This window comes from Pezoporus flaviventris, unplaced genomic scaffold, assembly GCF_033815535.1.
Source record: "Pezoporus flaviventris isolate CSIRO_AGI_PZ_B2104156 unplaced genomic scaffold, CSIRO_AGI_Pfla_v1 ptg000215l, whole genome shotgun sequence".
In the NCBI taxonomy this organism is placed as follows: Eukaryota; Metazoa; Chordata; class Aves; order Psittaciformes; family Psittacidae; genus Pezoporus; species Pezoporus flaviventris.
The window spans coordinates 429,378-445,209 of NW_026892763.1; the positions used below are offsets into that span (position 1 = coordinate 429,378).

Here is a 15,832-nt window from a genome sequence, read left to right on the forward strand (position 1 = left end):
GGGGCAGCCACAGCTTCTCTGGGCACCCTGTGCCAGTGCCTCAGCACCCTCACAGGGAAGAGCTTCTGCCTTGTATCCAACCTGAACTTCCCCTGTTTCACTTTGAACCCATCACCCCTTGTCCTATCACTGCAGTCCCTGATGAAGAGTCCCTCTCCAGCATCCTTGCAGCCCCCTTCACACACTGGAAGCTGCTCTGAGGTCTCCACACAGCTTCTCTTCTCCAGGCTCAACAGCCCCAATGTTCTCAGCCTGGCTCCATACAGGAGCTGCTCCAGCCCCTGAGCATCCTCGTGGCCTCCTCTGGACTTGCTCCAACAGCTCCATGATGATGCCAAGAAGATGCCAAGGAGCATCTTTCAGCCTGAAGAGGTGATCGTGGCTGAGGGAGAAGAGGGGTTGACAAAGCCTAAATTCCCCCTGCCCAGAACAAGACACCAGGGACAACCTTGTGTCCCAACAGCCAGCACAAGGAGGTGGCCTTCCCTGCTCCTGTCCCCTGTGTGCACCAACCTCAGGTGAGGATGGATACTGGCAACCAGAGCTGGATCTGCTCCCAGGCCAGCTGGTCCCACACCCTTGGTTCATCACTTGGCTGAGCAATTCCAGCAGCTCTGAAGCTCATAACAACTGTGGACGTGATCACATCAGCTTTGCTCATCCCTAAATCCTTCTCTGTGTAGCAGCTGTTTGGTTTTGGGGGGGTTAAACCTCTATTTGAAGCCCAGCACAAAGCTACTTGCAGGGTGCTGGGAGGTACCTGCCCTTGTGGTGCAGGGACATCACCTCACGTCATCAGCAGAGAGGTCCCCAAAGGAGGTGACTCAGAAAACACCTTTGAGAAGTCTTTGGACTTGATGATCTCAAAGGTCTTTTCCGACCCGGTTGATTCTATGACTCTGAAAAGCTGGGGTTCTCCTTGCTCCCCCTCCCATGCAGCAGCTCCGGAGCAGCCCTTGCTTTGGCTCTCAGAAGGTTTCATCATGACCTTGCTGGAGCTTGTTGGGGTTTTAGACACCAGCCATTAGAGAACAATAAACTAGCAATAACAGGAGGATCCTTTACCAGATGTTACCACCTCCTTTGTCTGCATCTTCTCCTGCAAAACATTCTGGATGCAGCATGCTCGGGTGCAAGGAGTGAGGAGCAGCAAAGGGAGAAGAGCCGGGGCTCCCCTGCAAGGCTTGGGGTGCTTTGGAGGGATGTTTCCTGTGGGTGGCTCATGACTTTGATTCATGGTGCTAAAGATGCTCCTGCGGGAAACACCAGGTTGCCAGCTCTGCTGAGTCACGGAGCTGCTTTCGACAGCAACCCCTCCCCGTAGGCACCTTCCCCACCCAGCTGGAGCCTTCTGTCCAGAACACCTTCCAACGGGTACCACGCTCTCCTCAAGACATCACAGACGTGATCTCTTGGTGCGGTTTGGGCTGAAGGACAAAGGCCTCGGCCAGGGATGGTGCAGGGAAAAGACTTGGAGGAGGTTTGGAGGCATCACCATGGATGGGGAGAGGCAGGAAAGTTCTCCAAGCGTGGATAACGCACAGCCCTGGTTCTGCCATTGGCATCCTGCAGACTGAAGGTGAAAAGGTCCGAGCTCAGCACCGCTGGCTGCCCATGGCTGCTCCAAGCGTAGCTCCATGAGCAGTACTCATGGAACGGCAGGGAATATCGCTCATCCCACACCCGCTGCGCAACCCCTTGGTGAGCAATCCCTGCCAATCCAAACGAGGCAGCATTTATCCCCCCCCACCCCGAGAGCTGGCATTGCTGGGCTGAGCCCTGGCCACAACCGATGCAAGCCCAGCACCTTCTCTTTCCCCTTTCACATCGCCCCTTCCTCTGAAGTTGCCCATTGGCAAGGAGCTCCCAAGAGCATCCACAGAACCGCCCTGCTGCCCTTCTGAACCATCCTCCTCCTCACAGTGCCACCAAGGACAGTGTCCAAGGCCACAGCATCAGCACCAGATCCCCCCCCTGCCCCGTGTCACCTTGTTGTATGTGGGGTTCCTTCATGCCTTGCTCTGCTGGGACAGCTTTTGGACCACCTTCATTCACCTCAGGGTCCACCCACGGTGGGTTTTAGTTTCCGAGTCCCCTCAAATGCATTTCAAGCCATCAAATCACTGTGGTTTATAGAAGAAAACTGATTCATTTTCCTCCTTGGGTTTTTGCTGGGGTTTCAGTCCACCAAGCCAAAGCCCTTGATGTTTTACAGCCCTCACTAATGCACCGGTGCTTCCCCAGGCAACCTATTTCTGGCTGTGCCGCAGAAGGGAAGGTGGAAGGTCCCCACAGCAAGTTATTTATAGTCCTGCTGCTCGCTGGCCTCTGCTGCTCCCCCGAGCATCCCTTCGGCAGGCAGGAGGCAGGAGCTGTTAAACACTGCCATTAACTCTGCTGTCACTCCTTGCTCCGGAGCCCTCATCGCCTCTCCCTCAGGAAGAACTCAGCCTTAAAGCTCATGTGCCGAGGCCAGGTTCATCGCAGGTGAGCTGCGGGATGCTGCGCACCCATCGTCCTGCCCCAGCACCACGGCAGCCCTGTTCCCCAGGGGAGACGAGCAACGTCAGTATGTGAAACATCCATCACCCCTTGGGAGATGGGGAACAAAGGCGGAGCGGTCCTTTAGGGTCCCTGGGGACTACAGGGCACTTGGCTCTCGTGCTCTCCTTGCAGAGGTCTTACATTAGGTTCTCCTTGTCTCCGAGGAGGCCACGTTTGCCTGGTCCCTGCCCAGAGGAGGGCAGGATCCCCTCCCTGAGCTGCTGCTCACGCTCTGGGGGTGCAGCCCAGCACACGGGGGGGTTCTGGGCTCAAGCACACACTGAAGCCGGGTCATGGGGAGCTCCTCCTCACCCAACACCCCAAGTCCTTCTCCTGAGGCTGCTCCATCCTGTCCCCCCCCCAGCCTGGGTTTGTGCTGGGTTAAGTTTGTCTCAACGCACCTCTGTGTTGAGAGGGATTTCTTAATCCTGACAAACAGACCCCATTTGTGTATCTGAGCTGCTACAAGGAGGGAAACGGGGTCCCTGTAAAACTTCATGAGCATTTTACGTGCTGGATGTCTCCCACTCATCACCAAGAGCAGGGCCGCTCTGCGCTGGTAAGAGCACATACGTTTAATAAGGCAACATAAGCCATTAACACGCAACAGAAAGGGTATGAAGAGGATTGCTGGGCTCCAGCAGAGAGCCACCTCTGTCCATCACTGCTTCCCCCTCTCCCGGTGCAGCTCAGCCAGCTGATCCTATCGATGCTGTTTAATGGTCATCCCTATGCTTCCTGCCTGCTGTGGGACGGGCAAGGTGGTAAAGGGCTCTGAAGGGCTCCTCACTTGAATTGTCTCTGTCCTCGTGGCAGAACACCCCCTGGAGCCCCTCAGACCCGTTTATCTCTTTGCATTGCTTTGGAGAGCTATTATCTCATGCTTTTGAGGGTGTCAAACCCATTTCCAGAGTGACAGGGTGTGATGGAGAGCCCGACCTCCCGCTACCCCATGCTGCTCGGGGCTGAGCTTCATACCCAGCTGCAGAGCTGCCTGTAGCATCCCCGATTACCAAGTCAAGTGGAAGCCAAGGGAGGGATGCTATTAGAGAGCGAGCGGCTGACGGGTTGCTCGTGCTCCCTCCGCGCTCCGACATGTGCTTCTGTGGGATATATTTCATTGCCAGCTGAGCTCTTGCTACCACACCAAGCAAATCAAAAGCTATCCATTTTCCTGCATGTGGGACCAGGGGGGACAGCCCGATACAATTACTCATATCAGAGCTGACAATTAATAATGGAGACATGACAAATTACACACTCACCTTGAGAATATTGCATTAAAGCTCAGTGAGGTGGCCCCTGGGCACCCTGAGTATGGAGATGTGAGGTCGTGGTTTCGATGCCTGATGGCAGAGGTAAGCTCTAAGGTCCTCCTGTGAGAATGGTGAGGGCAGGATGGAGGGATGGGGATCCTTGGGGATGCGGCTGTCACCTGGGGACATTGCTATGGGGACACCCTCTTGGAGCAACCTGCTCCTGGGGGCTTCCCTCTTCGTCCTCGCAGGATGGGGCATGGCATGGAGGAGGCTGAGCCTGGCCCCCAGGAGGCCGTGATGATGATGATGGTGATGATGGTGTGCTGATGTGTAAAGCTTACCCTTAACATGGGGCTGCAAAAGTGCCAGCAAAGCAATTCAGTCAAGGACATGCAGCTCCACTGCTCCCACACCACCCAGACCCCTACATCTCTTTATAGCAGGCAGTGAGTTTACAAGATCCTTAGGACACATCACATCGGCATGTCCAGGTCAGCAGCCCCAGCACCAGCTAAGCCTTAAGCATCACCCCTTTGCAAGGGGGAAAACCTTGTGATCATCCCCTTCCAAGCCATGTCACCCCATGAATTACCTCCGGAGCCCAGACTTGCTGCAAGACTACCATGGGGCTTGCTGCCATAGCCATGGACTAGAGGAAAACCAGAGAGAAGAGCCCAAGCAGGCCATGATGCACGGGGTTTGCTGGTACCCAACCCTGTGAGTCCTGAGCTGGGCTGGTACAGCTCCCAGATCTCACCCCCATGGCTCAGCATGAAGATCCCATGAAAGCCAGGGGGATGAAGAGCTCATCCCTTTCCTCTGTCCTGAAGCAGAGCCAGTTCTGAGCTGTTTGCAGACAGGGGATGTATTAATACCCAGCTTCGGCAGAGCAAGGCTGCAGGAGAAAGGCTTGGAGCCAAGGTGTCTTCACCAGGAGGACATTGGACCCTGGGATGGATCATTCACAGCTGGTAGCAAGAGGATCCATTCTATTTGGGGTTGTGAGGACCCTTTTGAAGCAGCATGGGAGCCCCTGATGTGCAGACACAGAATGGACGTCTCCGATCAGCCCCAGCCCATGATTAGCCTGTGACCTCAGTAGCACAGGTTGGGATGGTAGCACACAGGACCCAAACGATCCCATGTCACATCCATAAATTCACTTAATCTCCTTTTCTCCCTGTACCTTGGTGAGAAGTGGGAAGAGTCCGTGGTGCCCCCTTGGACCATCGGTGGGAATGATCCCGTTGGATCCCATCATGATGAGGATGAGTTCCTCCCCATGTACCAGGGATGGGGACGGTGACTTTTGGGGACCACATCCCGCTGGCACGGCTCACCGCATCTCCTACATCCGAGTGGGATAAAACTTCCCACATCGGTGTTCTCCTGAGCTTTCTGGGGATGAGGAGCACTCTGACTCCTTGGGAGGGTCAGCCCATGCAGGTAGAGGAGCACCGCGGGCAAAACCACTGATGCAAGCAGAGCCAGCATGCCATCAGGAGGAAGAGTGTGCCCTCGGGCTATTTTTGGCTTGTTCCTCTTCACCATGGAGCCACTGATCTATGCTATTGTCACTGCTGTGACTAAGGGCTCTGCAGTTGGAATCGCATCCAGCCAGGGTCGGAGAGGAGAGGGTTGCATGCGGCTCTCAGGGGACTGGTAATGGGAGAGAGCCCTTCACCTCCTGTTTACACTTTAATGCCCATCCAGGTTATTCATTATTTATTGCTAATGTATTTATAGAGCATTAGTAGCTTAGCAGGCATGTGGGGAATGGTTCCTCTCTCCATCGGATAGCGTGGTATAAATAGAGCGGTTAAACACAAGACGGCTCTGCCGACCCGCTGCCTTTGTACCCGAGCCCTGCTGAGCTTAAGGGACCATCAGTCCCCTCCTGGGCCTTGTGGCTTTGCCATGGGGGATTATTTGTCCTGCTGGGCTGGTCCAGCATTGGCTTTGTGTATCTGTTGTGTTCTGGGTACATAACAAAGCCAAACCCGGCTGTGGGCACCCAAAGCCTCGCGCCTCAGCACCCATTAACCTGTGCCCTCGTCTGGCCGTCACAGTCCACATCTGCAGGGTTCCACCTATATGGGGTGAAAACCCACCCTGATGACGCCATGCCCCATGCTCAGGGGATCTCAATTCAATGCCTTCACTTTCCCCCTGCCTCTCCCTCTGCAGCTCATCAGGAGCCATCCCCCCAGCCCAGCTCCTACCACAGCGACCACGACCAGCCCCAGCAGGGCTGCATTTGCAAGCCCATAATGTTTAAATGCAGGATCCTTGATACCATCTTAAAATATGCAGCCATTAGCTCAGCGGGTCCAATTCCACCCTGCTCTCCGGATGCTGATGCATCAATTAGCAGGGATGAGACCTTGTGGGATGGATGAAGGCTGTGCTAGCACAATGACCCTCATCATCCTCTAACCAAGGGGGATATGGGACTGAAAGGGACGTGGAGCTGCTGGAGCGAGTCCAGAGGAGGCCTTCAATTGGGTTAAAAGTAGATTTTTCCAAGCCTTTTGCAACCCCAAGAAGATGCAAGCAAAAGAGGGAGAGAAATCCCCTGGGATGAAGCAAAACCTGAAGCACGACCACTCACTTGAGTGCCAAACCCTTTGCAGATCCAAGTGGGAGGATTTTTCTAAGTGTGAGAAGTGTCATTTCCAACAGATTTCTGTGGGAAATGTCAAAAGAAAATATTCCTCATTTCCCAGCCTTTTCCCAAGGATCCTCCTGCAGAGAAACGAGGAATTCCGGTGTCACGGGTATGAGTTTCAAAGGGATGCTGAGCAAAGGGTGAGAGCTGGGTTCAAACCCTGCAATTTACTGATTAGAGGATTTCCCAGCAGTGAAAGGGATGCTCCCACGCTGCCCCAACGCGGTGGCTGGGGCAGAGAACCACCACTTGAAAGGGACCGTGAGGAACAGCAAGGAAAACCCAAAGGGAGTCAGAAGAAGAAGCAGAAATGCCCCATCCAAGGGGGCAGAGGAGGGAAAGCCACCAAGTGGGGTGGCTCCATTCTGCTCCTTCCTTCTCTGTCCTGACATATCTCATGATGCTGTCACAACCCTTCCCCACGACTGATGCCCAGGCTGTGGTATGATTCTATGGTTCTATGATTCTATGGTTCTAAGAGCATCCCCTTGCAGGAGCAGTTCAGCCTTTGCAGAGCAGGACTTGACGCTGTGCCCAGAAGCTCAAAGGCCAGGAAATGATTTAGTTTTCCTCTTTAAATAACCTATGATGTCTTCAGCTCTTCCCTTCTCACCAGTCCTGTGTGATGGGGGAGACCGAGGGCCATGGGTTTAGTGATGCTAACTGCCAGCTCAGGGCTGGAGAGCACCAGAAGTGTTTCTGCACCAGCCGTGCTCTCCTGCTCCTTTCCTGGCACGGACTCACCGCCTGGAAGCACAGGGACAGTGGGAAGCTTTACACCCAGCTCTGGTTTTCACCCTGCCTGCAAACTGCAAGGAAAACCCAAGCGAAAATAACATGGATGATGACAGATCCCGAGACCCCAGCGAGATGTGGGGAGGAGGAGGAGAGCTTCAGCCTCATTTTGCAGCAGTGGGGAATGAGGAGGGGTGGAGGGGGAAGGAACGAGGCCATCACCGAGAGAAGGAGCCAGAAAAAGCTTTTAATGTCTTTTTGGTCCAGGCTTTACTGAAAAGCCACCTGCAACCAGCCAACAAGAGCGGCACCAGCAATAAGGAACCAGGGTAGGATGTAGTGGGAAAGGAGCTGGGAAGCCCAAAGGGCTTCAGCTCTGAACCAGGGAATCATCCCTAAGAGAATCAGCCCCTGTGTCCAACCTGGCCTTGAACACTGCCAGGGATGGGGCAGCCACAGCTTCTCTGGGCACCCTGTGCCAGCGCCTCAGCACCCTCCCAGGGAAGAGCTTCTGCCTAAGAGCTCAGCTCAGTCTCCCCTCGGGCAGGTTCAAGCCATTCCCCTTGGCCCGGCCCTACAGGCCCTTGTCCAGATAACACAGAAGGGGAAGGAGAAGCAGTGTCACAGAGCGTGAGGCTTTGCACTGGTCAACGAAGGCACCGTGTAAGTAATCAGTTCTCTTTGGAAACCTCCAGAAGAGAGCAAGGCGCTGAGTAACGTGTGCATTGAATTGTAGGAACAGATCACATCAGCCCAACCCAACCTCATCCTGTGCCATGGTGATGGGCATCGGTGCAATGGGGATCTTTCACGCAAGGAGTCTTTGGTGCTGCTCCAAATGCAGAGTTATGGTCTAGGAGGACCCCAAACCCACCCATGTCTAACAAGGGGTCAAAGGGGAGCCCATGCTTGAGGAGGTGCAGGGTTCAGTGTGACCATTAGGGATGAAGAGCACCAACCTGGTGGTCAATGCCCACATGTCAGGACTGAGAGTGCAGACGGGTTAAAGGGGTGGAAAACTGATCCAGGGCCATCAGGAAGGACAGGGGAATGTCGGTATAGAAGGGAGGAACACACAGGACCAATAGAGGAGATCATAAACCCAAAAGGGACCCATTTTGGGGGGGATGATGACAGAGATGTCGTTCCGCTCCTTGGGGTCCCTGGACACTCAGGACAGATAGGACCCAGCTGCAGAAAGGTCAGAAAACAGCAGATTTGAAGAGAAAGAGGGGGAGATCTTGTCCTCCACTCCTGCATCTGAGAGGAACATCGGTCCTGAGCTGGCTTTGGGCCGAAACAAGGAGCAGAGATGCTACAGCGTGGAGGGGAGCAGCAGTTGCAGATGCTGGCGCAGCTCCCCAGGGGCTCCCAGCTTTGATGGTTGATTCATGTCCCATGCTGGGAGTTCATCCCCCCCACACACACACACCCCAGCCATCCCTGGGGATGCTGCAACGGGCAAGGAAAGCACCATGGCCCCACCAGACACGAGTCCCCAAGTCCCCAAAGCCACCCTGCTGCAGCACGGCACGAGAGCACTCGGCTCCTCCAAGCCTTGGAGCATCTCCACCCTTCAAAGTCAAAGGGTTCAGCTCAGTTGGAGCTGCAGAGCGCCTCGTGCTCTCCCATCACCTCTAATGTCATTTGCTGACCATGGTTTATGGCTTTTGGAGAGGGAGTGATGAGCCCTGCTTCATCCTTGGGGTTTATGACAGAGGCGCCTTCTCAGAGGGGCCACAGGAGAAGGACTAAAGCCATGTCCGCATCCCAGCAGATGGGAGCTTGCCAGGACATCCATGCAGCACAGTGGACCCATTGGCCACTTAGTGAGACATTAAATACAAGCAATTAAATGTGATCAATGGGCCCCAAAGTGCTTTTTGGGGGAGAGGAGGGTCCGTCCAGGAGCGCACGACCCACATCCGCCACTCCCCACTCCTTCAATGTGAGAGGGGACACTGCCCCACGCTCAGGTGTTTGATGGCACACAATTATGTGACATCTTTCCAAGTCGGTTCTTCTCCCCCTGCCTCTTCCATGAGCTTCCTTGAGTCCTTGGGCTGCTGATTGTCACTTTAAATATGGGGGTTGCTCAGTTTTGGGGTGGTTGGGGGCAGCATCCGAACGCTACCCTGTCCCTGCAAAATGCAGGCGGAAGGAATCCCAAGGTGAGGAAGAAGTGGAATCCTATGGGAAAATGAAGATCCAAGAGAAAATATGCCCAGGATGGAGTTTATTTAATGTGACCCACAGTTCAGGTCTGGGATTTAGAGGGATTTAGGCACCCAAAAGGGGTCCAGCACCCAAATCCTGCTGCTGACCACGCTGCTACTCCTGGCTCCAAACACAGCATCACCCCAGCATCCAAAAATCCCATGCTCATTCCAACACCAACCCTCATGGATTTGGGATTGTAATCCCCCACGGACAGCCCCCTGGAATGGCAGGGAGAGCAAAACAGGCTTTGCAGCAGAGGTAATGCCTTTTATTAGCCTGGCAGATACAATGAGGAGAAAACAAAGCCGGGAGCTCTGCTTTTCCAAGCCGGGCTAATAAAAGCAATGACCTCCCCATCGCTCAGCATCACCTTTCCTGGGAGTGCTGGCATCCCGGCGGCTGGACCTCATGGCTCCCCACAAGGCTGGGAAGGGGATGGGCAACCACAAGGGATGATGTGATCGAGTCCCAGAAAGCAGAAGCAGCGATAACTTGGAGGCGGGGGTGATCCTGTCTGTGCCTGTCTCCAGGCTGCAACGCGCAGGGATGCTGTGGGGTGTCCAGCCTGTGGGGACCAGGGTTGGAAGGGGACTGAAAGAGCCCCCCCCCTCTCCTCCATGGGCTGGAAAGGGACTGGGACAGACCCTATCCCTTCCCAGGGCTAGGGTGGGGGGGACCGCAGCAGCCCCCTGCTCCCCCCATGTTGGGAAAGGACCGGGAGAGCCTCCAAATCCTCGCGGGCTTGAGAAGGGATCGGGATGGCCGCAAAACGTTCTCCGGGGCTGGAAGGGGACCGGGACAATTCCCCCCTCCCCAAATCCGCCCCCCCGGGGGGATGAAGGGTGACAGGGACAGCCCCCAGCCCCTCCCGGGCTTGATGGGGATGGGGTCACCCCCCCAAACCCTCCCCGGGCTGGAAAGGGACAGGGGGACGGTGTCCCCCAGGGCAGTGGAGCGTGTCCCCCCCCTCCCATAGCCCCCACAGCAGCGGGGCACGGTGGGGGCCGGAGCTTGCGAGCGGGTCCGAACCGAGCCGAGCGGAACCGAACCGAGTCAAGCCGTGCCAAGCCGAAGGGAGCTAAACAGAGCCGTGCCGAGCCGAGCCGAGCCGAGCCGAGCCGAGCCGTGCCAAGCCGACCGGAGCCGGGCTAAACCCAGCCGAGCCGCGCCCCCCCGACGGCAGCCGCCCGCGGCTCTCCCCCGCCCAGCCCGCAGCGCCAGGCAGCCCAACCCAGCCCCTTCCTCCTCCTCCTCCTCCTCCTCCCCATCCTCCTCCTCCCCTCGTTCCCCCCCCCCCCCCCCCCCAAGCCCGATTTGGGCAGCGGCGCGTCCGGTGGTGCCGGGCAGAGCCGCCGGGTGCGTGCGCGGCGCCGGAGGCAGCTGAGCCCGGGGGGGGGGGGTGAGTGCAGGGAGGCAGGGTCCGGCCTCCCCCACCCTCCATCACCCCCTGCACCCCCCCACGGCACCCCCCGGGCCCCCCCTTCCCCTGCATGCCCGGGCAGCGAGCATGGCCCGCAGGCAGGAGCGGGCAGCGGGCAGCGGGCGCTGGCTGCCCTGGCTGGGCTTCGCGCTCCTGCCGCTGGCCGTGCCCCCCGCCGCCGCCCCCGGGGGCTGCCCGTCCGCCTGTTACTGCGTGGCCACCCCGGAGCAGGTGCAGTGCCGGTACGAGAGGCTGGAGGAGCCGCCGAAGGAGCTGCCGGTCACCGTGCACAACCTCAGCATCGCCGGCAGCAACCTGAGCGTCCTGCCCCGCGCCGCCTTCGCCGCCCGCCCGCTGCCGGACCTCCGCCTGCTCCGCCTGCGCCACGACAACATCCACAGCATCGAGGACATGGCCCTGCAGGGGCTGCCCGCGCTGCGCACCCTCGACCTGAGCCACAACCCCCTGCTCTCGGTGGCCGCCGGTGCCTTCGCCGGCGTGCCCCTGCTGCGCACGCTGCAGCTCAACCAAGCGCTCTTGGCCGCCCCGTTGGAGGACCAGCTCGCCCTGGCCGTGGGCAACCTCAGCCTGCGGCGCCTGGAGCTGGCGGGCAACGCGCTGCGGGCGCTGCCGGCCTCCCTCTTAACCCCCGGCTTGGAGGAGCTGGACCTGCGCAACAACTCCCTGCAGCGGCTGGTGGCCGCCGAGCTGCGGAGCCTGGATGCTCCGGGCTTGAGGGGCTTGAGGCTCACCTTGGGAGCCAACCCATTGAGCTGCGACTGTGCCCTGCGCCCCTTCCTGGCCTGGCTGCGCTCCGCCGCCGTTGCCCGCGTTCCCGATGCCCGCAGCCTGCGCTGTGCCGCGCCGCCGGCGCTGCGCGGGGCCGTCCTGCTGCGCCTGCGGCCCGAGGGGCTCGTGTGTGCGGATGCTGAGGGCGGTGAGCCCGGCAGGCTGGAAACGGCCTCGTACGTCTTCTTCGGCATCGTCCTGGCCCTCATCGGCATCGTGTTCCTCATGGTGCTCTACCTGAACCGCCGGGGCATCAAGCGTTGGCTCCATAACCTCCGCGAGGCTTGTCGTGACCAGATGGAGGGGTACCACTACCGCTACGAGCAGGACGCTGATCCACGCTGTGCCAGCGCCATCGGTACCCCCGGCCTCTGACGGCATCCTCAGTATCCCACCGTCCCTGCTCCGGCATCCAACCACCATGCCGTACCTCGACACCTCTGCTCCTGGCATCCTTCTTGCCTCGTCCCCATCCTCATTCCCTTCCCCGTTCCCATCCCCATCCTCATCCCCATCCCCATCCTCATCCCCTTCCCCATTCCCATCCCCATCCTCATCCCCAACCTTATGCCCATTCCCACCCCATCCTCTTCTCCATCCCCATCCCCATCCTCATGCCCATCCCCATTCTCATGCCCATTCCCACCCCATCCCCATGCCCATCCCCATTCTCATGCCCATTCCCACCCCATCCCCATGCCCATCCCCATCCTCATCCCCATCCCCATCCTCATCCCCTTCCCCGTTCCCATCCCCATCCTCATCCCCATCCCCATCCTCATCCCCTTCCCCGTTCCCATCCCCATCCTCATCCCCAACCTTATGCCCATCCCCACCCCATCCCCTTCTCCATCCCCATCCCCATCCTCATGCCCATTCCCATTCTCATGCCCATTCCCACCCCATCCCCATGCCCATCCCCATTCTCATACCCATTCCCATCCCATCCTCTTCTCCATCCCCATTCCCATCGCCTTGCCATGGCACCAGTGAAAACTAGTGTCTGAGGATGAGCCGGCCTCGGGGATGAGTGCTGGGGTGCATCAGAGTGGGGTGCACCCTCCCTGGAGGGCTCTGGACCAGCTCTCCCTACCCATGCCCCAGTCAACCCTGTCGCACTGATTCCAGAAGCAGAACTGGATCCATTCACCCCATCCCAGTGCCCGTGGGCAGGGGGAAGCACATCCTGATCCTCCCCATGGGATACCAGCACACGCAGCCCCGATGCTCCCGGGAGGATTAGGAGCAGCTTCCCATGGTTTCTCCGTTGGACTGCGGGATCCACAGTGAGTGTTTGCTTGGCGCATCCCGGGAAGCAGCGGGCCATACCTGAGACTGTCCTCCTGGATGCTCCTGGAGCCTGGACTTGACTTTGACCATGTACAGCTCTCTTTCCTATTAGATTTCTATTTGAGAGAAGCAAAACTGAATTTCCTGATGCTTTCCCCTTTTATTTTGCTTCAGACAGAGGAAAACGCTCCATCCGGCCGCTCCCCCTGGGAACCCACATCCTCTTCCAAGCCCGTTGATCCGTTTCATTTTGATCAATGACATTCCCAGCTCTTCCCAGGCACAGAACCATGCAGCTGGGTCGGAAACTCCTCCGGCAGCGTGCATGTTCCCCAGCGCACACGGGGACAGCCCTTCTCTAAGATGTATCCTAGACCAGTGTCAGCACTTTGTAACTTAAACCAAGCGAGCGCAGAGCTCTCGACCTCCTCCACCCGCCCGTGGTTGCTTTAGAAGCTGTTGTATATCCTAGAGCAAATATATCTAAAGCTGCATCCACGCCGTGGTCTATTTTCTGTAGAGCTCCTTGCGATGATTCCCGATATCCCCTCGGCTCAGGTGATGCTGATGCTGGAGGAAGGTGCCTGTGGGCTCCTTCCGTAGTTTTGCTGCTGCTTGGAAACTTCTTTTCCTGGCTTGGTTTGGTGGGCAGGGATGCGGAGAGGTTTGTGCACAGAGCTTGGGCTCTGCCAGTCCCGATCCTTCCCTCGTAGCAGGGGCTGGAGCTCAGGAAAATTATCCAGGTGATGGTTTCCTAAAGGAGGTTTTGTCTCCCGGGTGGTTTGGTGCCTAATCCGTGCGAGAAGGGAGTGATGAGGGATGCTGCGAGAGGCAGCACGGCTGCGACCCGCAGCATTCCCAAAATGGGAAAGCTCCCCATAGCTTTTGCACTGTGGCACCCTAAAATGCTGAATCTGGGGGCTTAAAAGTGAAGTGTTGCATTGGGATGCATCCGTGTTTGCCTTCCTCCGTGCCAGGAGGATGATAGGGGAAGCTGGGCAGGGGTGAGGCTGGAGGCTGCATCCTTACATCCGTGCTGGACCAGCCCCCCGTGTTTGCTCGGTGTTTTGGGATCCCTGATGCAAGGAGCAGCAGGAATCCGGTGCGTTGGGTTTGTAAGTGAGGGGTTTGTGGGATTTATGGACCCTGAGCCTCCGTGTGTGTGCGTTCAGCTGCCGGGTGGAAAGCTCTGCTGGGGGAAAGCACAATGATCCCCATCCCAGAGGCTTTGGGAAGGATGCGACCTGGCGCAGGATCCTTTCCATTTGATCCCTTTGCTTTTCCCCCTTTGGCTTTTTCTCCCAGTATCGAGGTGGGCAAACTGGGAAAAGGGAGCTGATGCAGAGCCATGCGTTTGGGCTGTGCTCAGGCAGGGATACGGCACCAGGAGACAAAATGAGTGTCCTGGATGCTCTGGGCTGGTCCTGCTGAGCTGGGAGCTGCTTCCCCACTGGAGCTCAGTCCCGATTCATGGGGAAGCCCCAGAGAGCCTCATGGCTCAGCTCATCAGAGACGAGCTGCTCCTCCCATCTCCTGAGGTTTTCTCCCTATCCTATGGGTCTGTGGGCTCCATCCCCACCTCACCACCCCATGCAATGAGTTATTGAGGTTTATGGGGAAGAAATCTCAGCCTGCCCCTCGCCGCCATCCACTTTCCCACCTCCTCTTTCCTTTTCCCATCCCCACGCAGCCAGAACGAAGCCGCAGAGCAAGGGAAAAGGCAATGGGGTGGGTTTGCACATCTGGCAGCCACATCTGGCAGAGCACACCATGCCAGGAGTGCACACTGCTGGGCATTGAGGGCTGTCCCGGGCTGCGACTCAACCGGAGCAGCATCAATTCAAGGGGATGATGATGGGAAATCCTTGAGATTTAACATCTGGCAGTGAGGAGGGGAAGCAGCTGGAAGGGTTTCATAGAATCATGGAATCCTGGAATGGTTTGGGTTGGAAGGGACCCTAAAGCTCATCCAGTTCCAGCCCCTGCCACGGGCAGGGACACCTTCCACTAGAGCAGCTTGCTCCAAGCCCCATCCAACCTGGCCTTGAACACTTCCACGGGTTCTTTTTGCAGGCAGATGGGTGCTTGTTGGACCAGGAATCGGAGCATCCGGTGCCTGGAGATAGATAATGGGAAGGAAATTGCCTCCGGGCAGATAGGAAAGCAGCCAAACTCATCCAGACCCCAAATCCCTTTGGGCATGAGGGTGGCTGGTGTGGGCAGCTGGCTGCTCCGGCTTTCCCTGGGCTTGAAGGGAGGGTTGTGGTGGGGTTTGGTTTCCAGGGAGGAGGATATTCCTCCTTTCCACAGTGGGATATTGGGAACATCGTGGTCCCCATCCTCACTGGGTACACTGAGGTTCATGCACCAGCCCTCCCTGGGGAGGCAAAGCCCTGTCACCCTGTGAAGGTGACATGAGGGTGGTCAGATGTGGTGGTTGGGTGGGCAACCAGCTGCAGGAGCTTAATGCTTGTGGCTTGCTGATGCGAATGCTATTCCATACAGCACACACCCCATGGATGACAGAGCAGGAATAGGGAACCTCTGGACTAGCAAAACCAAGACTCAAAAGGTGCTTTTGGGTCCCCAGAGGCAGCTGCTCTCATGTTTCCAGGTGGTCCCTTCCCACAAAGGGCTCTGGAAGAGGGATATGAACCTCCCAGTGAGCTGGTGCCCAAGAGGAAAATCATCCTGATGGCTCCTTGAGCCAAATGAAACCCAGGATAGAAACAGCATCTGGGCTACGAATCAAGTGCAGGATGCTCAGAGCCCTCTGCAGTGGCTCGTCTCCAAAAAAGAGGGGAACCCCCCAAAACTCTCTATTTAAAAGCCCTGCGTGTGAGATGCTTATAAAGCCACCGGTGTTTTTGCAGCCCCTGGTCTTTCAGATCTGGTTTTCTTCCCTTG

General features: G+C 57.3%; 1 protein-coding gene across 1 annotated transcript; it reads left to right on the forward strand.

Annotated features, from left to right (window-relative positions):
* Positions 1-10,898: 10,898 nt before the first annotated feature.
* TPBGL (trophoblast glycoprotein like) lies at positions 10,899-12,173 on the forward strand. Its single transcript, XM_061442155.1, has one exon. It carries the CDS (start codon positions 10,934-10,936, stop codon positions 12,008-12,010), a length of 1,077 nt encoding a protein of 358 aa, XP_061298139.1. The 5' UTR covers positions 10,899-10,933; the 3' UTR covers positions 12,011-12,173.
* The last annotated feature ends 3,659 nt before the right edge of the window (positions 12,174-15,832 follow it).

Excerpts from the sequence above, each read along its gene's own strand:
- TPBGL (XM_061442155.1), top strand. The coding sequence starts at position 10,934 with ATGGCCCGCAGGCAGGAGCGGGCAGCGGGCAGCGGGCGCTGGCTGCCC.